This window comes from Xiphias gladius, chromosome 3 (genome assembly GCF_016859285.1).
Source record: "Xiphias gladius isolate SHS-SW01 ecotype Sanya breed wild chromosome 3, ASM1685928v1, whole genome shotgun sequence".
NCBI classification, from domain to species: Eukaryota; Metazoa; Chordata; class Actinopteri; order Istiophoriformes; family Xiphiidae; genus Xiphias; species Xiphias gladius.
This window is the reverse complement of record NC_053402.1, coordinates 7,273,139-7,299,832: the sequence shown is the minus strand read 5'-3', so window position 1 is coordinate 7,299,832 and position 26,694 is coordinate 7,273,139. Positions and strand designations below refer to the sequence as shown.

The 26,694-nt window shown below is 43.2% G+C and overlaps 1 protein-coding gene across 6 annotated transcripts; it reads right to left on the bottom strand.

Moving 5' to 3' along the window:
- Positions 1-259: 259 nt before the first annotated feature.
- bptf (bromodomain PHD finger transcription factor) lies at positions 260-26,173 on the bottom strand. Of its 6 annotated transcripts, none has more exons than XM_040122054.1 (33): positions 25,357-26,173; positions 23,361-24,183; positions 20,614-20,834; positions 19,066-19,251; positions 18,641-18,823; positions 16,586-16,783; positions 16,383-16,441; positions 15,707-16,059; positions 15,070-15,201; positions 14,692-14,821; positions 13,891-14,026; positions 13,494-13,775; positions 11,756-13,379; positions 11,250-11,374; positions 10,918-11,046; positions 10,635-10,785; positions 10,387-10,510; positions 10,009-10,255; positions 9,334-9,428; positions 9,225-9,297; positions 8,573-8,709; positions 8,373-8,472; positions 8,000-8,241; positions 6,611-7,859; positions 5,012-6,453; positions 4,839-4,921; positions 4,398-4,623; positions 3,791-4,296; positions 3,490-3,666; positions 3,060-3,252; positions 1,919-2,003; positions 1,509-1,695; positions 260-1,058 (listed from the first exon to the last, which is right to left on the bottom strand). In XM_040122054.1, the coding sequence occupies exons 1-33, from the start codon at positions 25,853-25,855 to the stop codon at positions 1,043-1,045; spliced, it is 10,413 nt and encodes a 3,470-aa protein (XP_039977988.1). In that variant the 5' UTR covers positions 25,856-26,173; the 3' UTR covers positions 260-1,042. The 6 variants fall into 6 exon arrangements, with proteins under 6 accessions (XP_039977988.1, XP_039977997.1, XP_039977962.1 ...); XM_040122063.1 differs by having other exon boundaries at positions 13,494-13,772; XM_040122028.1 differs by having other exon boundaries at positions 9,225-9,428.
- Between the last annotated feature and the right edge of the window lie 521 nt (positions 26,174-26,694).

Here is a 26,694-nt window from a genome sequence, read left to right as displayed (position 1 = left end):
ATCCCAGACACGGGGTGAGGCAGAGTCTGCCAAACAGTTACAGTTCAGAGAAGCCATATTCTTGGCAAGTGCATTTTGTCTGAGCAATGTGCGATGCTTTCTAAGAGGCTGAAGAAGACTGTAGCTTGTTGTTATGAGACCTACAGAATGCGGAGAGAGGGGAAAGTTGAGAGCCCTTCACATTTTGTTTATCGTCCTAGCATCTCAAGACACAGACACAGAGAACGCGAAGGGGTCGGCAGGGGATCCTGCAGCCATGTTGGTGTAATTTATTGGGAATGCCTTTATTAATGAAGAAATCTTCCGCAACTACAAACTGAGGTTACATTATTAAGTGAGGAACAAGATGAGGTGAAATTCCTCACTCTTCATAGTACATTTTGGTCTTCTAAAACAATACTATCTAAAATGGTTTGTTTCATAATTATTTAAAACATCCAAACATTCAAAGTCAGATATATATCTTACAACCACTGTACATGATAAAACATATGTACACTCAAGACAGCCATCTTAACAACCAGCTAAATCAAACACTAGGGGAGAGCAACATACAAAACGTCTCATAAATATTACTCTATAATAAAATATGCAGCTTTATATATTCTTATATCTGGAAAGGTCAACATTCTCAACATATTCAATCCAACTCAAATGTATAACAGAAAATAAATACAAGTTAAGAACTAAAATGCATTTAAAATATCACTGAAAACCTAGCTACGGTGATGGGTTTGTTCAAAAAGGCTAGTATCCTGATTAGAAGAAAGCATGTCCCTCAATTACATTATTAACACTTGTCAACATGGCTGCCATTCTGTGATTATTACATATATTTTTACTGGAAAAACTTTAAATTGGTGACATTTACATGAAAGCACATTTGGTGTTCAAGTGCGTGTTCTTGTGGTGTTGTTTTTTTTGTTTTTTTGTTGTTTTTTTTATTGATGGATATTTTTAAATTTTTGGAAACAGAAGGTTTCCATTTCATTATTTCTAGAAAACCCAGCATCCAGTCCAGACTCCAGCTAGACTGGCCCACTTAAGAATCTGACAATCTGTAAGAAAGAAGAAAATGGGATGGCATAAATCAAAGGCATGCAGCAAAAGGTGAACAGACACAAATGCAAGATGATACACGATACAGATAACATGGCACTAAGGTTTGTTAAGACGCTGGACGTGGTGTCTTAACGATTGTCAGCTCTTGTTGGTTTTAGTACGGCCAGAAACCCTTAAAACCATTTGATGGCTTAAAGCCAACTGTAGTCTACAATGAACACATTCTATTGCCATATACCATTACTACAGACATGCTGGTACTACAAACAGAAGTAAAAAGTGAATGGCCGGCATAAATGCAAAATTAAGAAAAGAATAAATGAAACTGACATGACAGCCAATGTTGCCTGCGTCAAAAGTTTACAGCACACAAACATAAGCATGGAAAAGAAGAGAGAAACCTGGCAACCTCAAGAGTGTGCAGTGGCAGGAGCACTCAACCTCACCTGCTCGCTTTGAAACCTTTAAGCTTCTGTACAAAGAAGGCTTCCAGCACCTCAGCACACTGAAAGAAGGGCGTGTCATTGGGATTGTAGTAGCGGCAGTTGTCGAAGATTTTGGTCACGTCAGCCACAAACTCTGTGAGCTTGTGGTAATGTCGCTTTTGCAAATGGGTTTCCATTGTGGAAAAGTCTACAAAGGAAAGAGAAATATGTTAAGTGTGAGAAGAATATGCAGAAGTATTCTGAAAAACATAGTATGGAAAGCATTTTTTTTTTTTAATAATCTGGATGATTTCATCAGCCCCAGGGACATTTACAACTAGTACCTTCCACAATGGGAGGCAGACACATTGGACATTTTCCATGGTTTAAGAAAAAGCCGCTCATAAACAATTGCAATCATTCGTTCTTACCCATTGGCTCCTTGATCACACGATAATAATCAGGTGCATCGTGGGGATCCACTGGTTCAAGGAAAGGCCATGCCATTTTGTGAGACTGTTTAAATATCAAGAATGTTATAATCACTTTTCAAAATGAATAAGAAATTAAATGGCTTTTATTTAAATTGAAACTGAAAAAGCTTCAGTAATCAGCAATATCATCCTTACAAAAAGAATATATCAAAAGGAAGTCAGTTAGTGATATTGCCAACGTATAGTTTTCATTATACCAATATCTTAAGTCTTCTTTGTATTAGGTAATTTTTATACATTAACTGCATCTTCAAACCTTCTTGAAAAGCACTTTTTATTGTGCTTTGAGCTAAGTTTATACTTATCTCCTCCAGACATGCTTTAAGACGTATAAAGTGCTCTGCTTGGAATAATACTGTGTCTAGCATGGTTTATCCACAAAAAAAAAGTTTCATTGCCAAGTTCAAAATTCTTAGAATTACATCTCCTCCTCCCTCATTGAAAAAAAACAAACTAAACACAATATGTGTAAAAGTTCATCTACAGTGTATGTGCACTGCATGTTTCAATTTTCCACATCACACTTCTGTTAAGCTTTGCAGGCATTGCATTCTTAATAATTGCTGTTATTGTACATTGTTTGAACTCACACAACATGTTTTAATTGGCCTTCCTGCATAGCCAGAACCTACGGCTTTTATGCTCACATTGTACAGATCAAATGACTGGCCACGGTGTGGCCGTTCACACTGCTGGTAAGCACGCACCCCCCGTCAGTTTTATCCAGTGACAAAAATAAAGAAGAAAAAAGAATAATATGAAGTCACAGAAGGCTTGAGATACGGTCTGTCTGTACCGCAGTGAAGTTCATTTCTCTATCAGCCAGAGCTGGCGTCCAAACTAGCTGTGATGTCCCACAATCCTTCTCGTATATACCTATCTTAAACTCAGATTCATCAGCAGATGAATGTGAAAACAGCCTTCTAGTGTCCAACTCTGTACTTACATCATTCTGCACAGTGAAGTTCAAACATGCAAGTGAAGGGAAAATAAGCCAAACAGTTTTGAGTTTTTAAGTATTAATGTTAGTAATGTCATGATGTGTGTGCAGATAGTTAGACACACATAGGTTTCATACCTGTAACGAGCGTAATATTCTTTTCAACCCCTCATAGTCTTTGTCAGTGAGCGGCGTGAGGACCGTCATGGCGTCTTCTGTCGACTGACACTGCGGGCACACGTACACATCGATGTGATTTGCCTCACTCTGCAAGATGCCCACACAGCGCCCGTGGTACCAGTTCTGGCAGCGGTCGCAACCTATGTAGAACCTGCGGTTGAAAATTGGATGCGATTTTCGTTACCACACCAACAAAAACAGTCATTAAGTATACAAGAATGAATGGGACTATGGATTATGAAGGGTGTTGTATCACGTTTCCTACACTTTTCGCATGCAAAATACCATTGTGCATTTCTAGATTTTGATTATTGGGTTAGATTTGACTACATTGCCAATGTTAACACTTAAGGCTGATGACAGTTATGTATTGTGTAAGGAGCCATACTGTGATTCGTCATATGGTGTCCGGCAGATGCAGTATAGCTCCTCATTGCTTCCTCCCTCCTGGCCACGTTTACAGTCATTACACACAAAGTCCTCCAGCTTCTTGGCCTCCTTCTCTGTGATACCCACACATGCGCCATGAAACCAGTTGGAGCACAGGTCACACCCTATGTAAAACCTGAGAGGAAAACACCATTAGAATTTCTGTCTCACTGAAATTGTCATCAGTCTGCATCATGAGTGCATTGCAGTGGTATGCTGATATGTAATCACAATCGTTGAGGTTTTTCTAGGGAGCTTACTTTGACTCGTCGTAGGGTGTTTTGCAGATACAGTACAGTTTGGTGTCCTTCTTGTGATCCTTTGAGGTAGAAGAGAGCTTCTTCTTCTTCTTGTGTTTTGATGAGCTGGAATCTCTGTCCTTGTCTCGGTCTTTGTCTCTATCTCTTTCCTTGTCTCTGTCCCGATGTCTGTCCCGCTCTCGGTTTCTCTCCCTCTCTCGATCCCGGTCTCTGTCTTTATCTCTGTCTCTATATCGGTCTCTGTCCTTGTCCCGTTTCTTGTCCTTGTCGTGATGCCTGTCCCTATCTCTGTTTCTGTCTTTGTCTCTCTCCTCTTCTCTCTTGCGTTTATGGGATGAGGAAGATGGGGTCACTGTGTGGGTACTGTGAGAGGAATGCATAGAGTGAGAAGGATGGGAGGAGTGGGAAGATGCTGCCTTGACTGTTGCTGCAGCAGCTTGGGTTATAGCAGCTCTGGCTTTTTCCTTTTCTTTCTGTAGCCTTGCTATGTCCCGCCTCAGCTCATCCTGAGAAAGAGACATGTAATAATAATGTCAATGATTCTCAGATATTTTGACTCTCAAACTCTGTAGATGACCATCTTGGTGAAGGTGGAACATGTGCTAACCTGTACTTGCAGCTGCAGCTCCTTGTCTAGCAGGGCCCTCTTTTTCAGGATCTCAGCTTTCAGCTGTTCTTTGTGCTTATACAGGAGTGCAGTTAGCTTGGTTGCGTTCTGCTTGGAGCGTTTCTGCTCCACCACCTCCTCCTTTTTTCTCTTCTTAGCTGCCTGCTTCTCATCCTTCTCAATCTTGTCAAGAATGAGCTTCATCACCTGGTTGCACACAATCATTCTGAAGACAGGAGATAGAAGGGTGTCAGATACATCAAAGAGTAATTTCGTTTCAGTTGGTGGTGCATTTATGGGGGGACTATTCAGTAAATGTTCATATTAGGATACATGGACTTTTTCCTAGCCTTGGTACTACAAGAGTGGATGCTAATACAACGAATACAATGAAAATACTGTAATCTACAGGAACAATTCATATACGACAAAGATCCAAACCTCTGGTTCTCTTCTCGCTCAGCTGCAGCCAGGGTCTTCCTCTGTTTCAGCTGCTCTGCTGTAGCATTCTGCTTAACTACCACCTGACAACAAAAAAAGTGTTGCATTAAAATTTACAATATCTAGACGCTGTAAGAAATGAATCGTTGTGAATTGTTCTTTCTCTGTCACACCTGTTTTTGGATGCCATCCCCAGGGCCAACAGACTGCAGATTCTGCTCTCTCTGTTCCCTTTTGGTCTCATGGTGTTTCTTCTTCTTTGGTGGTGGTTGCTGCGGCTGCTGCTGCTGCTGCTGCGGCTGCGGCTGCTGCTGCGGCGGCTGCGGCTGCTGCTGCTGCTGCGGCTGCGGCTGCATCCTCTGAAGCTGCTCCTGGACGCTCGCTGGTGCCTGTATGGTCACCATGTTCTGGATCTGGTGGGTTTGAATCTGCCCCCCTGTCTGCTGGATCTGGATAGGCAGCTGCAGTTTGATCTGCTGCGGAACTGTGCCACCCTGCTGCTGTGCCTGTGCCTGGATCTGGGCTTGGATCTGGGCTGCCACATGGGGTGGCAGGGCTGAGAGTAACTGAACTGGCTGTTGCAGGCCAGGAACAGTGATGAGCTGATGCCTGATTGGAGACTGTACCTGGAGCTGAGGCTGCGTTTGAACTTGATTTTGGTTCTGAGGTTGGAACTGGACCTGGAGCTTAGCTTGGACTTGGGGTTGGGCTTGGACCTGAAGCTGTTGCTGGACATGGGTCTGCTGCGGCGACTGGACTTGAAACTGGGGCTGGGTTTGGACATGGGGTTGCTGTGGGGCCTGAGGTTGAATCTGGCTCTGTTGCTGGAACTGGACCTGAACCTGGGGATGGAGTTGGGTTTGGGCCTGAGACTGAACCTGAGGCTGCGACTGAACCTGGGGCTGAGGTTGGACCTGGGGCTGTTGCTGAGCCTGGGGTTGGGTTTGCGTCTGTGTTTGAAATGAAGCTTGTACCTGGGGGAGGTACTGAGGTTGGACCCTTGACTGGAGTTGGGCCTGGGCTTGGGCTTGGGCCTGGACCTGGGGCAAAGTTTGGTTTTGAGTCTGAAACTGCACCTGAGGTTGGATTTGAGCAACGGGCTGTACTTGGGCTTGGGGTGCCCGTGGCTGAAACTGAACTCGGACCTGGGGGTGGATTTGGGCTTGTGCTTGGGACTGGAGATGAGCTTGAGCCTGAATGTTTGGCATTTGTTGGACTTGGCCAAAGGGCTGGACCTGAATCTGTGCATGGATTTGGGCTTGAGGCTGGGGTTTTAGTTGAGTACTGGTTTGGGGCTGGAGCTGAGGCTGGGAGGGTCTCACAGTGGTCACAACAGAAGAGACTGGTAATCCCGTCATATGAACCTCCACTCCTGAGACTGGCATTTGAGACACCTGCTGCACTGATACAACGGTAGGGCGCTGGACTTGTGCTTGAGACTGGGGAGTAAGAGATGCTTGAGGCAAAGGGGTGACGGGTGAATGTGTGGAGACCAACGCAGGGACAGAGGCAGGTACAGTGGCCAGGACAGGTGCCTGAATGGGAGCTGAAGTCTGAGCTTGAGATACAGCTGGAGTCCAAACCTGGGGCTGAGCTGCCCTCTGCTCTGTCAGAGCTGCAACAGGAGGAAGAAGCAAAGAGATGCCATTTATTAAATTAAACATTTTATAAAAGTGACCTTATACAAAAGGTCCATTACATTATATTATGTTATATTATATTATATATAGACCAATTACTAAAACAGGAGGGTATTGTGGTGGGTCCATTACCTGGCACTGAAGGTGTTGTAGAGGTTGCTGTTACTGGTGTGACAACAGCACTGGCCACAGCAGCGTGCAGGGGAACAGGAGCTGTGGCTTGGATTTGGGTTAGCGCTTTGGCTGGGGACGGGACAGCAATTTGGGTGGACACAACAGCTATGACAGGTGCAGAGACAGGAGCAAGAGCAGGGGTTGGAACTGGGAAAGCAGATGGAAGAGAGGCAGAAGCTTGCATTTGGCCCGAGTTAGTAGCAGCTGCTGTAGCAGCAACTTGGGCAGCCTTGACTGAGACAGGGGCTACAGCTGTTGCAGGGGCAGTAATATGCATCTGGACAGGGGCTGAGGTTAAGCCTGGTAAAGGGCTGGGGGAATGTGCTTGGATCTGGGACTGGGGTGCAACTTGTCCTGGGACTGGTAGCAACACTGCAGTTTGGGTTTGTGAAGGGAACGAGCCTGGGGTAAGGTTGGAGACTTGGGTTTGGACCGTGGCTGGGACTTCAGTTCGGTTTTGTGCAGGATCTGTGGCTGAGGTGAACGCTTTCTGACTCATAGATGGGACTGCATTTTGTGCAACGGCAGGCACAGATCTTGCCACTTGGGGTTGTGTGGGGATAGAGGCTGGTGTTGAGGATAAAACCTTTGTGGAGGCCTGGGCTGCAGCTTGTGGCAGGGGAGGCACAGGAGCAGATATTTGCTGTTGTGCATGGATGGACAATGGGGTAACAGCTGGAACTTGTGTTTGCATTGAGGTCTGGGCTGCAGGAGGCACGGGGGCTGCAACTTGGGTTTGGACAGGAATTGAAGCTGAGGTGGTGGTCAAACTTGGGATTTGTGTTGGGGTGGGTACAGGGGCTGTAACTTGGGTTTGCACAGGGATTGAAGCTGGGGTGGGGGCCAAACTTGGCATTTGTGTTTGGGTAGGTACAGGGGCTGCCATTTGTGTTTGGGCTAAGGCTGAGGGAGTCGTCTGGACTTGTGCAGCAGTTCTGGCTCGAGCTGGAGCTGATATTTGGGTTTGAAGGCTCTGAGGTACGACAGGCTTTGTAGAGGCAGCAGTACTGGGTGCTGAAGTTAAAGCTGACGAGGATGGGGGCACTGGAGTGAAGAGGAAGCGCTGGACCTGGCCATTAGGCATGGCCGCCTGCATTAGCTGCTGACCAGGGCCGGGGATGACTGTTACACCCTGTGGGATGATTTGCAGCTGGCCCTGCGTCTGGCCCTGACCCTGGATCACCACTGTCAGACCTGGATTACCACCCTGCAGAGTAGCAAACAGAAGGACTTTGACCTTCAGCTAACAATAATATAACAACAACAACAACAACAACACTTCCTATAGTCATTACAGGAGAAAAGATGATTTTGTGTATTAGCAGGGAGAAAAAATGTGTCCCTCACCTGAGCACCCTGTGTTAACTGCATGAGCTGTGCCATAGTTAGTTTGACTTGACCCTGCTGTGGTCTGTTGGTCTGGGAGGGAGCTACAGGGGACTGTCCAGGAGCCGTGGTGGCTGCACGAGGTGATGGTGCCTGACCTGCTGCTCTCTGAGCTGATGCCGTCTGCACAGGTGTAGAACCAGGCACAGCTGTGGCTAAAGGCTGGCCACGGCCCATCTGAGTTGCAGCCTGCTGAGGTTGGCCTGGATGGTATGAAGAGGGACTTGGTTTTATTTTTTTGTCAGGCGTGCAACACAAATGCTGACATAATAAATAATAAATAATAAATAAATAAATACACTTGAGAATGGAAATTATCAGTTGGACAGAGCACCTTGTTGAGCCAATGCTGGACTTCTGCCCACAGAGGTAGACAGGGTAGATGCCTGGCTCATTGTAGTGCCAGGCTGTGTTTGGCCTCCTGCTATAATGGCCTGGAACACAAAGCCAATGGTAAAATCATCAGTCGTCATTTTAAATATTTCCCATAGATTCAAGTTAAAATTGAAAAAGATAGCATGAAAAACAAAAGACCTGTTGGTGAGTAGTTGAGCCAGAGGTGGTGGCTCTGAGGTTGATGTTGCCAGTCGTAGGATGTAGTGTGCTGTATGTCCGAAGGTTTGCAGGAGGCCCAGAGGGGAAAATGCCCAAGACTTTCTGCTGGACTACACCTGTTGTTAAGAACAGTTACGTAAGGACAGAAACAACTATGTACTGAGTAAGTGCAGTCATATAGGTCAAGGATGTACAGAAGTGGCGAGGCAGGGCACTGTGTGCATGGGGAAAAGCTTTGGAATGTCGTTTGTTTAAAAAAAAAAAAAAAAAAAAGAATCACCAAATCAATTTAAAAAGCTCTTGCACTCAGCTGGGATAACAGTAGTTAAAAGCCAACTAAGAGACCGGTAATGGTTTTAAAAACTACTGTCCAAAACAGAAACAAAAAAAAAAGCAAGCAGACTTATGGCCACAGAAGCTTATCTCATGGAGAAGAAAAAAAGAAAAAAAAAAAAAACAACACTTGTGGTATCATCCATGCTCAAGTCAGTACTTGATCACAAGGCAGATTTTGCCTCTCACACTACACTCGATCACAAGGCAGATTTTGCCTCTCACACTACACTCTTGCATCCATTTTGACACGTGTAAGCCCAAACGAGCAGAAATGGATGAAACTCGTGCTCCCTACCTCCTTGATTAGTGGGCAAGTTGAGCGTGACAATCTTGCTGTTAGCGGGCAGTGGGAATTTGGCAGTGAGGACCTGGCCACCCACAGTCACTGGGCTGCCAGTGAGGACCTGGCCACCCACAGTCACTGGGCTGCCAGCGATCTGGAAGGTTTGCTCTGAGGTGGTGATGCTGCTAGCCACGGTGGCCACCGAGCCAGAGGAGGCTGCAAGACACACCATGCTACCTGCAGTCATGCATACCCACATGGGCCACCACAAATGCCTGTCTACAGCTGTGGTGTCCACTGGAAGGTTTAAGTCCACAAAAGGGCTGATATTTTAGAAACTTAGGGTTATTCATTTGTTGTGTTGAAATTCTGATGATATACAGGCTCTTGCGTATCCCTTTAGAATATAAAGGACTCAAAAAATTGAAAATCTGATTTTAACAGGATTCAAAGTGGACACCACGAATCAAAAAGTTAGTTTGACAAACCAATCACATTTACCGACGTAGAAAATTCACACGCAAAAAAGTTGTTAAAGGTGAAAAGTCATGCCGATGATTGACTTTTTTCGAATTGATATGGCTATCAAACAATGATTAAAAAAAAGGGAAAATGAAAGGAAAAATGAAAAACAAAGAGGGAAAATCAAAGGAGAAAAAAGGCTCTTATGACAAACTCCTTTGTTTGTCTGCCTGTCTCAAACAGAATATGATGGATGAAAAGGCAAAGAGACCATTCTATGAAAAATTTTAGATGGGCATAATATAATCTACACTCTCGTCTTCCACCTGCGTACCTGAGCTGCTGTTGTTCTGACCCTGCTTGACCCAGGAAGCAAAAGACTGGTGGAAGTTCTTGTCTTGCTGGAAGGAAATTGGAGATCCTAGTTTGGAGGTGAGGACCATCTTGGTTCCAGATGTGACCTGACCTGTCCTCTGGCCCGTGGATGCTGGGGTGCTGGGAGTGCTGGCTGAGGTGGTGGTGGTGGCTGTTGTAGTGCAAGCAGTGGCAGTTGTACTTGGTCTCTGCTGCTCCAAACGTTTCTAAAACAAAAAGGTTAGGAAACAATTTTTTTTTTAAGTATATGGTGACCTCTCAGAATACTGTAGCTCCACAGAACTTAAACCGAAAACATGGTCTAATAAGCCAGAAAAATGGATAACACTGTTCTCACCTGCTGTGCAGCCAGTCGGGCTTGTTTCAGCTGATTCTCCAAATGGGCCTTGACATCCTCTGCTGTCTTCAGACTACTGCCAGTCTTGGAGGGATCAACACCTTGTGACTTCTCCCTCTCCAACCTGTAACACCAAAGAAAAAGGTGACAATCTGTTGAATCATTACTCTACCAGAAGAATTTAGTGTTCTCCAAAATGATAATGTTAGGGGCCCCAGACCAGAGGAGGCTTGATCTGTGTTTCTCACCTCTCTGCAAAGGCCCTGATCTCCCACAGCTCCATTTCCTCTTCAGGCACCCATGTCTCCACAGCAATAGGCCCAGTCAGCTTGGCTGGCTCCTGCTTCTTGGGCCTCAAGGCACTCGAACGCAGGCCTTTCCGCTGTGGAGTGGGGGTTTCTACTCACGTGAAGGGAGAAACAAACTATCGATTATCCTTGTATAACGCCGGCACAACTCCTCCAGCACTGGATCTTGGTCATTCTTTAAATTAAAATCCGACATTGTTTCTGAACAAATGTTAACTTATACCTTTGGGAGTGTCCCTGTTTCCAAGGGGACAAATGATTTTTCTGATGCAGTATTCTGAGCGGATGCCATAGGGCCCCACGTCTCTTCGTTTTATAATCTCTGTTGTGGTGATGTCTGTGTCCGTGGTTTCTTTGATAAAAATCAAATATATTAGCACAATTATTTGATATGGCAACACTTAACAGTCAAAATACTACAAGCATGTGAAGTTGCATGTTTGAAATGAAATATAAACGAATGTAAGGAGGCTTCCTCAAAACCATTCAGAAAAGGTGCTCCAAGGAAGTGTTAGATCAATACAGGTGAAAAAGAAGTGCACAGCATTATCTCACCTTTTCGAGTAGTCCCTACAGTAGCAGAGGGCTTAACAGCCATGTCGTCCCACCTCAAGCAGGCCCACAGCAGCCTCAACATCAGGCTGACCCCTGCCAGCGACCTCACAGTCTGTAGACGGTACCTGAATGCAACCCAGTCATAAAAAACATGAGAAGTGCCCAGCTTAATAATTCCAACAATACTAAGCATGGTTACATACGAACTTTACCTTACTGTATTTGTATTCTTACATCCTGGTTACATAATATTGTGCTCATTTATCAAAAGAAATGTCTTGCCATGCAAACACAATATAGACACACTACAAAAACCATCAGCAATGGAAAACACAGAGATTCATTATTGTCCTAGCTAAAGTTGGCATATCAATCATGATATTGTTAAATGTAATTAAAAGAAAATTTTCACCTAGCTATTGTAAATGTATACTACAAGTGCAAGGTCCAAAAGTAATTTTTAAGCACCCAAACAATGTGTAAAAAGATCTAAATGTGTTACAAACCTCCATGTGATTCCAAAAGTGGGCCGAGGTGAAGGGTAGGGCCAAATATCCAGAGCTGGTTTGGCGTTGTAGTTGAAGATGGGCACCTCTCTGATGCCTGCTCTCCTCGCCAGCCTCTTCAGGTCATCATTTGGCAGGACAAAGATACTCTTCTTGCTGCTCTTAGTAACAAATTTGCGGTAGGACGGCAGGGCGGTGCCTGAGCGTGCCTTCTTGGATTTGGAGAACCTCAGAAGGCTGACTCGGTCTCTGGTGGAATACTCTTTACTAATTGTCATGGAGCTAGTTGTTGTTGAACCAGAGCTGCCCATCTTGGTGTCAGTGACTGGAATTTTGGTCTTCTGGGAAACAACTGGCCCAGGTGCAAGGGAGCTGGGCTGGGTGGTGGTGGAAGTGGTAACACAGGAGACTGCGCTACTTGCTGCTTGATACGTCACATCAGGCTTACTACTGCTGCTGGACATGTCAGTTGTTGGGACATTTTGAGACTCTGTGGTGGTGGTATTAGTGGTGACAGAAGCCTTCAAACCTTCACTACTACAGCAATTGTCTGTGCTATTACTATTCATGCAAGAAAGGCTTGAGTTTGGAAGCTTAGGAGGTATTGTCCCCTCACTCTCCATGGCCATATCCTCATTCTTATTGAGAGTGTCTCCTTTCTCCGCCACATGGTTCTCTAATTTTGGGACTTTCAGGGGAGGTGCATGACATATGTCGGACGCATCATTTTGCGAGAGGTCTCCATTCATCAGGGACTTGACAGGCTCTCTCTGAGGCTCCTTGATGTCACCTTGGACTGGAATGGCTGGGTCTGAATTGATGTTTGAGGCTGCAGTGGCGATGACCCTAGATTTCCCATTCACTTGCATTGGACTGGTCTTGTTTTGGTCTACCTCCATGCTCTTTGTGTTACTCTGTCCACTGCCTTGCTCCATCTCCTCATACCCACGTTTTTTAGCATTCTCTGCCATTCGAGCCACCTCTGGCTTCTGTGTTTTTTCTTTGCTTTCTATTGCCTCTGATATACAATTGCTTTTATTGTTGAGCTCAGTGTTGTCTAAGGGTCCTCCATTCACCTCTTTATGGGCTAAGGCCTCCCCACCGTTCCCCTGCAGAGCATTTACCTCTGTCCGTTTGCTGTGGTTGGTTGCTGTAGAGTCTGATTTGACATCCAAATTGTCTGTTTTTGCCTCCGTCTGCTCCTGCTCAAATTCAAGCTTTTTAACCACGTGGTCTTTGACCTGTAAACTCTCCTCGTTCTCTTCTGCTTTAACACATGGGGTCCCAGCAGGCTGCTGTTTGCCTAACGTGGGTCCTTCAGTCTTAACCCCTGAATTAGGCTTTGTGGCAGCCATTTTGGACAGCAGGGCTGCCTGTCTCACCCGCTCTAGCCTCTGTTTCTCTTCCAAGGTGAACTGTTTAACCCGGCGCTCCAAGAGCCCATCCAGTTTGGAAGGCTTTACCTTCTTCTTATAAGCCGTCCGCAGCTGGAAGCCCTCACTGACATTCACAACATCATAGTAGGGCTTTGATGCACTGGTCTCCTCCTTGGATTGTTCAACATTCTGGATTGGCTCTTCCCTTACAGGCTCCACAGTAGGTAAGGAAGGACCTTTCTTTTCATCTGCAACAAAGAGTCACAGAGGTCAGTGAATGATGGAAATATATAGCTGTTCACAAAGACCATCAAGGAAAATCTTAAAAATACATGAGGGATCATTTAATTTCCACCATTTACCTTTCTCATCTCTTGAAGCAACAGTTTGTGGGCAGGGGTCAACCTCCATATTTTCATCCTCTCTCTTCTCTTCCACATTTTTTCCCTCCTCCTTCTCTGTGGGTTTTTCTTCATCATTGGAGTTCTGAGGTTTGCATTCCTCCTCTGATGAAATGCTCTGAGCTGATGCAATTATAGACGCTTCCTCCTTGTCCTTATCCGCTTTATTTTGCTTCTCAGTTTCCATCAACTTCTTTTGGTTATTTGTGCAAGACGCTGCATTGTCCTTGCTCACTTTAGCTGCTTTTAAGACAGTAAAAAAACATTAGTTATATGAGCCGAAACCGCCAGTAGCAGAAGAATATTTTGAGGAAAATGAAAAAGTACTAATGGGAAATTACGCCAGTTCAACCCTTACCCTCCAGTTCTTTGCGGTAATTTACATTTGTGTTTCCTGGTAGCTTTGGAACAAAACGTGGCACATGGGTCTTACTGACCCAGCTCCAGCCACCATAACCAGTCACTCTGTACTCCTCCCCCTTCTGCTTCCACACCTAGATGGAAAGACACAAAAGTGAGGAACAAAATTATGTAGCTTTAAAATGAAGAACCAAAAATAATTTCAGAGGACATTTATACACATCAAAACTGAGAAACAATATCAACTGTTAAGCCATTTCAATGCTGTAGATCAGTGATTCCCAGCCAGGGGCACCTGTACTTCAGGGGGTATTATCTGCAGATGCCAGGGGGTAAGAGGAAAGATGGTATAGTATTTTTACTAATTTGAAAAAAACAGTAGCACATGAACAGTAGTTTTCAAACTGAGAAATCCAAATAGTTGGCTAACTGTACTGGATAGACAATTTAAATAGTTGGCCAAAAATAATGGCTAAATGTTTGAAATTCCTAGTATCTGCCAGTAATACCAGTAAAAATGCAAACTTGACTAAACCAACCTAAACACTGACAGCATCCAATTTTAGTCTTTTTAGTAACATCCAGTTTAAAATCAGTTCAAATGAACACATTTGGAGCATGACAGGTGTTGCTTAATAAAGAGTTACTTGAGTTCATCTGCTAGAGGTGTGGGGAGATGTCTGGGGAGGGAAAAAAAAAAAAAAAATACGGCTGGGAACCACTGGTCTAGATCAGTATACATGTTGTAAAACGTCCTCTATGGAGCTGGATGACAGATGAAAGACCACTGCTGTTTTACCTGGTGTTTAATAGGGATGGTGTACTTCACCCAAGTGGCCTGCTGCAGTGTCTCCTCATCCTCCAGTTTTTTCTCTCGCTTTTTCACCTTCTCTTTCTCCTCCCGCTCCATGGAGGTCATGCGATGTAGCCTGAAGTGAGAAAACACAGTATATTAGTAAGATGTGAGGCACACGAGCAATATTTAAATGGGAAAGTTAAGATTCAGTGAGTGTATTACTGCACGTTTTGTCAACAATAGTACGCTCCAAACTGCTACAGAAATCACTGGTGTAATTGAGTCCCGTTTAGCCTTTGGAAAAGCCCACTACATGTTAGTGTGCTGTGTGTGTAGCCGACTGCCATACAGTTCATACAACTACTTTTGTTCTTCCTTTACCTTGTGTGTCCAAGAGAATCCTTCCATACAGGCAGCATCACCACTGGTTTGATGGCACACTCCAGAATGGCCAAGGCCAAAGCAAATTCCCTGGCCTTGCTGCACATCTGCACTGCTTTGTTCCAGTTGGTCCTGGGGAAACCAGGGACAAACAGTTTTCAAACAACAGGTAAAACAATAGATAACACAGCATCTACACCTTCTGTAAAGCTTAATCATATCTAAAAATTTTACATTAAGTAAAAGCGATAACCCAAATGACTTATTGTTGTATCCTTAAAGGAATAGTTCAACATTGTGGGAAATATGCTTATTCTTTTTCTTGTTAAAAAGGTACACAAGATGATTCATACCGCTCTCATGTGTGCTCTGTAAATATGTAGCTGGATTCAGTAGCTGGTGAGCTTAACTTAGCACAAAGACTGGAAATAGAAGGAAACAGCTAGCCTTGCTCTGTCATAAGGGTATAAAATCCACCTATCAGCACCTCTAAAGCTCACTAATTAATGCATTATATTGTCTTTGTTTAATCCATACAAAAACTGAAGTGTAAAAACTATCAACTGTTGTGTAGCTGCCTGCCAAACAACACTGAATTTACCTAAGGGGGTTTACATGAACCTGATGTGAGTTGTACCTGTGCGATGCCCAGTTAGGATGCATAAATGGTCCAGGCACATTGGTTTCCAATTGGATAATGGTGAGACGCAGGGTTGAGACTGTCAGGTTCCGCGAACCGTAGATAGAGCCGTTCCATTTGAACTCAGATGCGGTTGTCAGGCTGAACTTGTGGGATAGGTGGCGTCTCTTGTCGTGGTCCTCACGGTGCTGATGTTTGTTGAGGGCCAGGACGTTGGTGCTGTACTGGTTGTGGTAAACCCTGTATTTGCCCTCCTGGCCCAGTTTGAACAAGCTGTTCAGATTCACTGTCAGGTCCCTTTTCAAGAAGCTGAGTCGCGAAGATTCTCCATCGGAGTGTACAGGGGATGACTGAAACATGAGAGGGTACATAAACTGTCTAGTTTTTATCCAAACTAGAGGTTTGAAAAAATTTGATACCGGAGCAAACGCATTTCTACAAAACCTTTTATCGTTTAATCAAATAAACCTAGGAATTGCAGCGTTTATGCTAACATGAGAACTTTGCTAAAACAAAATACACAAAACTAGGTGGTCACAACTTAGTCCGTATTGAAAAAAGTATAAAGGGTCGCTACTATCTCTTCTTTAATTTAAAAAAAATTTTCAGTCAAGCAGAAAAAAGTAACATTATTGTTGTAGACAAAAGTTCCAAAAACTACACCCATGCTCACCTCTTTGCTGCCTCTGGGCGTTTGGTTATTCAATTCCTGTCTTGCTGCTCTCCTCTCCTCTGTCATTCAGAAAACAGATGACACTAATCAGTGAAAAAACAAACTCAACATTTATTCACACAGACAATTTAAAAAAACTCAACTGATCCCAGAGTCAGTGTTTATTTACTTTCTGAGCACTAACAAGCCTCTCTCATGTTTACCTGTCACATCCTGGCTAGTAAAAGAGGACTGCGAGGACCGATCAGCCAGGTCAGGCAGGTCTGGTTTCCTGATGCTCCCAGATCCAGAAACTTGGCTGCTGCAACTACTCGCCTGTGGTTGCAACGACTGCTGCTGTGACTGATCTTGGGTTTGTGCCTGCAAGTCGTCAGGGTGTGCGACTTCGTTGCTAGATTCTACTTTCACATCGTCATATAAAAAAAAAAAAAAAAAAAAGGAATGAAAATGTATCTGTAGATGTAAGTATTAGGGGTGCTGTGAGTGAAACTGAATGACATTTTTACAGGCAACGTGCTGTTTAGTGTTTAAACACAGCTGCTATCTTTGCTAAACAAAAAACAAAAAAAACAAAAAAGACAACTATGTACGATATTGGCAACCGCTGCAATTAGGAAATTCTCAATTTAGCTTATTCAGCTTATCCAGGTCTTAAATCATGGCATTAGCATACGACCAACAAACTGTTAAAAAAATTAAAATGTTTAGTGGAACATTAAATGTTTCATCAGTCTAGCTAGGCCTATAAAACCTAACCCATATTGGGCAGGAAAAGCTACATAAATCCAAAACAAGCTGTGCACTTGCTGCAAAGCCAAATTAAGACACCAGCTCTGCCTTTGAGTTGTAATGGGAGAGAGTCCTGCATATATACACAGCTCTTTGTTAACGAGGTAGCAGGTGTGGCTTCCAGGCAGACCAGAGCCTTTTGTCTGAGCAACAGGAACCCACCCAAAGGCCCATAAATTGGAATGAGAATAAGGACCTGGTTCTGACAGACGTGTCGTGGTAGCTGCTGCCAAGGACGCCACCTACCAGAGTGCCAAAAGCATGCTTTTCAGGACTATGAGCACAGGAGACAATATATAACAGGACAAAAAATGAATGCAGAAAAATTAAATCAGACATTTTGCCACCAAAGCAGGGGCTGAATGCAACAGCTCTTAAGTTTACTGCAACAGTAGGACGAGTTCAATGGCAGAAAATGGCCTGCAACGGTTTAAGGTCTCTGTGGATATTACACAGAGGAGAAAATATCATCTCACTATCTAATTAGATGTTTACTGAAGATAATGAAGAGATGCTGTGACAGAGAAGTTGCATAGCATCAGCTTAATTACAGTCACTCTAGTGTTGCATAAGAGCTTAAATGTTTTGGATGAGCTACTAAAAATTAACGGCCACAGCTTAAAGTGTTTTGTCTGAAGTGTTATTTATGTCCTGGTAGAAGACCCAAAAAGTTCAGTTCACACTTCCACAGTATGTGCCATACTAGGAGGCTGATGGAGTTAGAAATTCACCTTTTGAAACAAAGTATGGAATATGTATCGCAAAATGGATACACACAATAGCCCGAAGTCACGTAAAAACAGAAATGTTCCAAAAACCAGCAGCCAGCTAACACAATAAACACATTGTCTGAAAAAATGCAAAGCAAGACCAGTAATACAGTGTTTGTGATTAGTGTAGCAACATATGATGCTCAAACCTCAAGGGAACAGACACACTGATCTGTCAGACAGAATTTTGGAAAAATATCTAAACTTTGCAGACATGGCAGAAGTATAAAAAGAAAACAAATAGTGTAAATTCAAAGCTTTGAAACATTTACAATCACCTCCATATTATGGCAGGTTTGCCAAGGATGGTGTACACTGAATTAATAACAGTCTCCTCCAAGGTACTGGTGTTCAGTTTTACAATTTTCATAATTTCTCAAAAACAAACCTTGGAACACCTCTTCACGTCCAATTAGCAAAAACAACCTGTCAGAGTGAAGCACCAGGACACTTTTCCATGAAAAAGGTTATAAAATTACAGACGTATACAGATATAAAACAGATCAGTATAGTTACTCCCTTACACCCAACAAAGCAGATGAAGAGGGCCAAAAGGGCAGGGTATGGTGTGCGGCTACCAGTGGAGACAAGCAGACAGGTGAAGGTAGATACACATGTGCATCCCAGCAGGAGGGTGTGAAGTGGTGGATAACAGCTGAAGAGTGGAGTGGACATTTTTCAGTGTTTGACTTTGAGTACCTGTCCGTTTCTGCTTTGCCACTGGGGGGGACTCCTCATTCTCCTGGCTCCAAGACTGAGCAGGCTTCTCTTCCTCATTTGATTCAGGGCTTTCTGCTTTAGGCACAGCTGAGTCCTGGAAGGCTGAGCCGTTGTTAGGATCCGACACACAGCTCTCCTCTTCAGCAGGGGGAACTGAGGCTGCTGTAGTATGACAAACATACACAAGGTGTAAAGCGCAAGCAGAGTCAATATATCTTTTATCAGTATGTCGAGCAACTCTAAAGGATTTTTTTTTTCACCATACAATATAAGATAATAACAGCACTCAATTTCAGAAATGTGGTAAAACTACACCTGCCGTACCAGTGCTGCTTGGTCTTCCGTTTAGTTGCATTAGGGGAAGTGGCATGTAAGAGAGATTTAGAGCTAGAATTCACTTTTACCTTGGGAACTACCATCTTCCTTAGGCTCAGTGTCTTTGTGTTCTCTGTCGTCAAGCTGCGAAGTAAACGCAGCAGTGTCCTCTGCTGATTTAACGGAGCCCATTTCTGCTTCCTGCTTTGGGTCCTCTGCTCGCCTCTTCGCTTCCTGTGCCTCCCGCCTGACCTTCACATGCTCCATGATCACATCTACAAACAAACGGAAACATGTTCATTTTTAAAAATAAAAGGCAACAACTACATTTTCCTGCAACTTCTTGAAAGACTTGGCATGGTGGATGGTAACATTTAAGCAAATGGAAATGCAGTGAAGACAATTTTATAATGAGATCATAATAAACATTTTGTCTGCAACTGAACAAAAAACACATGAAGAGAATTGCAGTGTTTGGTTAAAAATATATGACGTAAATACACACACACACACACACACACAAACTTACTATAATTCCCAGAGTCCAAGGTGACATCTTCACAAATCACAAAAGCAGCAAATTCTCACATTTGAGAAGCTAAAATCTAATTTTTTCAACTCGACTAAAATCTGGAGCATAACATATTCCTATCATAAAATGCTGCTTTTCAGTTCAAGATGACCTTTGGTTGGTTAATGTGACAAGTTCTAAATAAACTGAACAAAGAAATAGTGTGAATTTGGTCTTGGATGCTAGCATATCCAGAGTCTATGACCAGCAAAGGCAGCAAAAAAATATTACTCCCATCCACACAGATCAAAGACATGGCAGATTTTCTGTCATTAAAAAGGCCAAGATCTCCAGAGAATCATGTTTCATAACTACAGTTTTCAATGGGGCGAAAGCAGCTGTGTCCCCACCAGCTCAAATGAAGAAAAGCAAGGTGCTGCAGCAGCAGTGGCCTTTAACAGATGAAATACTAGCAATGCCCATAAATCACTTATGATGGAGAAAAAGAAACACTGCAATGGCTTTACAAAAACATGATATTTTCTTCAATTCTTGGCTATTTTATTCATACCTCTAGTTTTCAAAAGAATGCAAGAGGCACATCCCCAGTAAAAAACATAGTACCCTGCTGTCTTTCTTGGAAGTCGAATCAGGCATTTTGGTGACATACACAGGAAAACTGTTATGGCAGCCTGTCAAACAGAAACGGAAACTGCTGACATAGTAATCAAAAGTCATCTAACCACTTTGACTCCTTGGAGGAAGGTAGAGGGGGAGAACAGTTGCTATTTATCTGCTAGAGCGTGAAGCAGGAAGAGAAGGCAGCACCTAACATTTCAGTGCCAACTGTCTTCATAGCAGAGCTTTGCTATCTGAGGGGACTTATGTTATCTGATAGACTGTTTTAAAATGTAACCCTGCAGGACACAAACACATAGATACATACATTCACTACACAGCCTGAGTCACACAGTCAGATCAATTATTTCCCCATGTTAGCTTCTCACGCTGCTCACAGGAACCAGAGCACATCACACTCACAATTACCACAACAAGATTACACTACCTTGAGGTTCACATTTATCTCTATTTTGGGGTGTGAAGAAAAAAAAAATCAAATTATTACCATTGACAGCAGTGAGGTAGGCTTTATTGCTTCCACGGGCTTTTATGGTAAGGTCTTCTGTGATGTCCATGTGAGCTTGTACTTCCTCCTTCATCTCCTCCAGAGTGGCATGCAGGTCCATCTCCCAGTACTCTTTATCCAGGCAGCCCATGAGCTCTTCCAGCTGCACCTTGGTGCTGTAGTACCAGATCTTTTTCTTCTCGTGCTCCCCATCCTCCTCGCTGGGGAATAAGAATAGGATAGGTTCTTAGATAGTCTCTAAATAAATAAATATCAAAACAAACTGCACTATTTCCTCTTCACTGCAAAGCATGGTTACAGTAGACTTTAACTGAGACAATATGTTTTGCAGTGTATGAGATTAATTTAGTCATTTATTCATTTATATTACGAAGTAAGATAACATCACTGGTGTTCGTAAGTACCCTGTAGATTTTGTGTGTCTTAACTTCTGTTAAAGAAACATTATCTTATATTCTTTGGGTTGGATTAAATAAACTCTGCACTTTGTTGAGATGCCTGTGCAAGGTACTGAGAAGGATGATCAAACAAGCTGAAAAAAAAAAAAATCAGTCTGCATACTAGAATTCAATTGCAACAGCAAGCAGATTCATGCAGTATGATATAAGCCACTGGTATTTGTGAAGGAATTGAGATAATCAGGCTCAGGATAAAACAGTGTCCAGGACAGGTTAAACAGTCACTGATAGTAGATTGCTCAAGTATCTCATTAATATTCTCTTGAACAACAGCTCAGCTCAAGAACTGAGTGCCTTGTTTTCCAAATCAAAAACATTAAAGGCTCTGTCAAATACTGTCTGACAGTTTTAGGGAACTGTCTTCAACTGGCTGCATTAGTCCACCCTTGGGGCCAGTTTTTCATAGTAAGGATAAACGTGCATTTGGTTTCACAACAAAACAAACTTATGAGATTAGTATTTAATAAGGCTATTATTAAATATTTACATGGGCGATGGTAAACTACATAGCCCCTACTTTTTCACCACTTCCTGACTATGGTGACATATTGAATGCTTAAACTTATCACCTCAGATTGTAAAATACACAACTAATCACTATCCATCACAATCAGAATCAATATTACTATATTAATAAGAATATTTCTCCAATATCAATATAAATTGCAACATTGGAAAGTATATGCAAAAGTACATGTAAAATAATCTGATGTTCAATGCGCGTGCTCCAATGTTCAGTGAAGGCCGGATGTACTTGCACAGTCACTTTTTTTTTGTTGTTCTTCAGGCTCTGAGCTTCACCACATTCAATTTGAAATAAAATAATAGATACTACATTAAAGTGTCAAAAGTCTCAGCTTTCATTTGAGTAGGTTTACATCAATATAGAAAGAACTGTGTAGCAGATATAGCCCTTTAAACAGACAGTGAACAAATTTTAGGGGTTCGAAGGTAATTTGGACAGATACACATGAAGTCAAACTATATCATTGTATTTAATATTTAGTGGAAAATCCTTTGCAGTTAATGACTGCCTGGGTTCTTTGACACACTTTGTATCTTCCTTTGTATCTTATCTGCTCTTGCTTGTTGTGGGGTCTCTCTGCCTGAACAGAACTATCAACATGTTTGACAGATGAGGTGGTTGCTTTGGGTCATGAGCTGTTCCTTTTTTCTCCACACTTTCCTCTTTCTTCTTGCCATCATTTTGACAGAGGTTGATTTTTGCCTAATCAGTACATAGAACTTTGTTCCACAACTCTACCAGTTTCTTTTTGTGTGTTTTTGTGAACTCAGGCCTGTCTTTTCTGTTTCTGAGTCTTACTAGGGGTTTTGCATCTTGTGGTAAATCCTCTGAGGTTATGGTCATAAAGTCTCTGCTTGGTCTTTGACAAAGAATCATGTCCACCTACATCCAAGAGAGCGTTCTTGACTTGCTGTGCAGTCATAAAGGGGTTTTCTTCATCATGCAAATAATTTTGTGATCATCAACAAGACTTGTGCTCCTCTACCAGGTTGTTTGCCATATTCTTGTTTTCCTCTAAACACTTGCTTTTTTTAGAGTGTACCAAACTGTTGGTTTTGGCAAACTAACTACCTATCAGTTTGCTTTTTTTTTTTAAGCCTCATTATCATTGTCTTCACTTGCATGGTCACCTCTTCACTCCTTATATTGACAGCCAACTCCACCTCAATCTAAATGGCAATTCTCGACTCGGTCAACTCTGAGCCCAATGTGAACTCTGTGTCCAATTACTTTTGAACCCCTAAAATTTGAGCACTGTGTTTAAAGGGCAGTATCTTCCACACAGTCCATCATATATCAACAGAAACTTACTCAAATTAAGACTGAGACTTGAAACTTTAATATAGTATCCATTATTTTATTTCAAAAGGAATATGCAGAAGCTCAGAGCCTGAAGAACAAAATAATATGTAACTGTCTAAATACTTCCAGCCAGTGGTGAACTAGAACATGCCATTGTGTTTACCTAGCTACAATCTGGACACCACTGCATTGGTCTTATGTGGGGAGAATAATATCTGTATTGACCTGATACTGTATGTGATGTAATGTAATGTAGCGTGGCAAGTGTTAGTTGTTATAATGGTGACTAACACTTACACTCACTTGAGAATGAGATTCTGGATCTTAATATTAAATAAAAATGTCAAATACTTCCTAATTGTTCTCATTTGTGCCAAGTGTTTGACACAGAATGGAAAGTAATTCTAGTACAGCAGGAAGGCAGTTAGGGTCCTACTTACACAATAATCCTTCTGTTTAGGAACCAGTATTTCCTCTGGTGCCGGTCATATCCAATGGGCTCCTGGCGGATGTAGGGCCTGTTTTTCTGTGCCTCTGTCATACAGTCTGTGACACCAGGCACTTTGTGTGCCACACAAATCTCACACTGCCACTCGTCCTCTGGAACCTCCTCAAGCGGTGGTTTCACACACTCCAGGTGGTAGACTGCTGAGCAGGTCTCACAGCAGAGCAGGTCACCCAGGCGATGACACACACGGCAGTGATCATCATACTGCATGCTGCCGTCAGACACCAGCTCCTCACGGGCGATGTTGGTGGTGAGAAACTGGTCCACCAAGAATTGTAGCACCTTGATCTTACTTTCAAGAGGACCGTAAGGATACTCATCCACCTCTTGGTGTGGAAGGACATGATGGTACTCCCGGTCACTCTCACAGTATGCCCGCAACACCTCAGGCCATGTCATGCCATCAATAAAGTACAGAGTGGAATTGACACTGTCCTTGAGGTCAGCGGGGCCAAAGGTAGTGTTGGAGGAGTCCTCCTCACGTAGGATGGCCTTCAAAAGGGAAATATGGGTCTCTGCTATTAAAGTGCACTGCTCCTGGCCTACCAGTGCTGCACAAAAGTCCTCAAAGCGGAAAGGGGAGAGACGCAGCACCGTGCTGAAGTTCCGTAGCACCTCATAAATTGAGGTGGCATTGAGCAGCTCCTCATTAGGCACCAGGAGATCCTCAGAGGTGTCAGGAAGTTCAAGAGGAGGAATCTCCTTCTCCTCCAGAATGGGAGTGCGAGGCCGAGGGGCCCGTACTTTTTTCTTCCCTGTAGAATACACAACGATATTAATGAAACATAATTGGATCGCTTTAAGCTACAACAGAGCATAAAACTTCTAAAAACTTTATGGTATAAAAGGAAAAAGTCAGACTTTAAAATGGTCACAATAACTATACTGAGGTACTGAGTAAAAATTTTGTGACATATGATCTCATCAAAATCACCTCATCAGCTCTTCCATAGGCCTAAAAAGCAATAACGATTCTTTTATATACCAATATCTCCACATTGGATGGTTATAAAGTGCATCATTTCTGAATGTATATGTATTTCACGTCGTTTCACAATTAAAAGGAGACAAAATACAACATAATTTGCTCAAATCAAACGTGCGGCTTTGGCTGAGCCGGCTCAACACATGGACGTTGACATTATTAGCTAAGTGGGGCTGCCTCATCCTCCCTCAGCTAGGAAAACATTAGCTGTCCGGCTGGCTAATATTGTAAATGTTAGCCGGACTACTCATAATAATAGCTCTTTCTCGGTGTTGTACCGTGAAAGACATCAACTATGATTTTTTTGTTGAGTTTTAAAAGGTGTGGATTGAATGGGTAACTGATCTGAAAAGCTTGCAAAGTGATTAAATTGAAAGGCACGCTAGCCAGGCTAAGTTAGTTTGGTAGCTCTTTTCTATTAATAATTCTCTTCTAAATTACACACATTTCATATTCACATAAAGAACACTGAGTATTGAGAATAGCTTTAAATACATGAAGTTACCGTTACCTAACATCTTTCTCTCTGTCTTCAGGATGACAGTAGGCAGCATGAGCTAATTTCACTTGCTAACGTTAGCACGCTAGCAGCTAAATTATTGACTTGAATGCATCTGAATGACATTTCGAGCAACAAGGATTCGCAGTTATTCTTACGATAAGTATAAATAATTTGAAAGATGTGCTTGAAGATGTTTTGACAAACGGTGGTTACAGCGAGGTATGCTGATGATACAGCTACGGATTCAATCCACCTGCAGTAGCATTAATGAGCGGAGTGCGGCCTGTGTTCATACAGTGTGCATTCTCCATTTTGAACAATAACCTTATTGCTTCAAGTACTGATTAAAAACAATCATTTGCAGCATTTCGAGATGTATATTCCAACCCCTGCAGTGTATGTGATACACTGTATCCCTTGCTGATCATTGTGTTTATTTACCCGGAGTGCTGGTGTGCGTGCTCTGACTCCGAAAGCTACTCTCTGTACAGGAGCTGGCATCATCCTCCTCGTCGTCCAGCACATCATCTTCAAGGCAATCAGAGTCCTCTTTGAGGGCCTCATCCTCTTCGGACTGAGGTTCCTCCTCAATAAACTCGTCCTCTTCCGACCTCAAACTAACAGCATCGTCCTCCTCGTCACTCTCGTGGTCGTCGTACACCACAGTTTTGGACGCAGCCGTCCGCCTTCCTCCACGACCCCCTCTGCCTCCTCTGCCACCGCCGCCACCTCTACCTCGTCCCCTGCCCCGTGTTGACGTGCCGGATCCCCCTCTCTTCTTTCTGGCTGGCTTGGTGTTCTCCCTTGTGGGGCTCTCCTCATCCCCGCTATCCCGCAACCTGGGCTTCAGATTCCTTCTGGGTCGCAAGCCCCGGGCCGTAGCTGGTGACGGCTCCTCGGCTTGTAGCGATTTGGGCGGCCTGCCTCTTTTCCCTCTCATGATAGGCGAAATCTGTTATTTTACAATCACAGTTTTTTGCGTTTATTTAGCCTATACGGACGCGAACGAAAGCAGCACCGCCACGAAGCTGGACCGGTGGGGATTCAAACGGTGCAGTAACCCCGTGATACCCCTTTGTTTTTTCGGGTGTGAAAGCTCAAAATGTTAGCCCGGCGTCCTGTTTGGGTTCGCCTAAAGCCGCCATTTTTCTTCTTCTCTGCCTCTCTAGCTGAACAAACAGCAGGCCTTCACTAGAGGAGTCACGTGGTGACACTGCTCCCAGCTCAGTGGCACCAATGGACTAACTGACAATTACTCACAAGTAGTTTCACATTTTAAGTCGTAGTTTGACTGGCGGTTGAAGTCTTAATGATTATTGTGTGGATCCCTGTTTTTTTTTTTTTCTTCAGCTCATAGCCGCTTCCAGGGATTATAGGTGGGGGCAAACACCAGAAGCATGCATGTAATTGAATGCAAAGAAGATAAAACATGAAGTTATCTAAAGCCGTGAGGTGACGGTTAGCTGCTCACATAGATTAGCATTTGTGTGGGAAGTAGTGATCGAATTACATGGAGTATTTCTGGAGATTGGATCATTTTACATGCTTGTATTATGCCTTAACTTCTAAGAAGTCAAGCAAAGGTGGCATAAATTTGAGCTGACTAGTTATCCCTTTTACTGCAGTTATTCTATAGTTAGTCATGCGTCATATTTTATCAGTTTATCGTATGTTTTGCATGTAAAATATTATTCTGTAGTACAACTGTCAGATACAGTGAAGCAACAAATACGTCCCTGTACAAAATAAAGTCTAACAAATGTAAACTCACAACTGCCA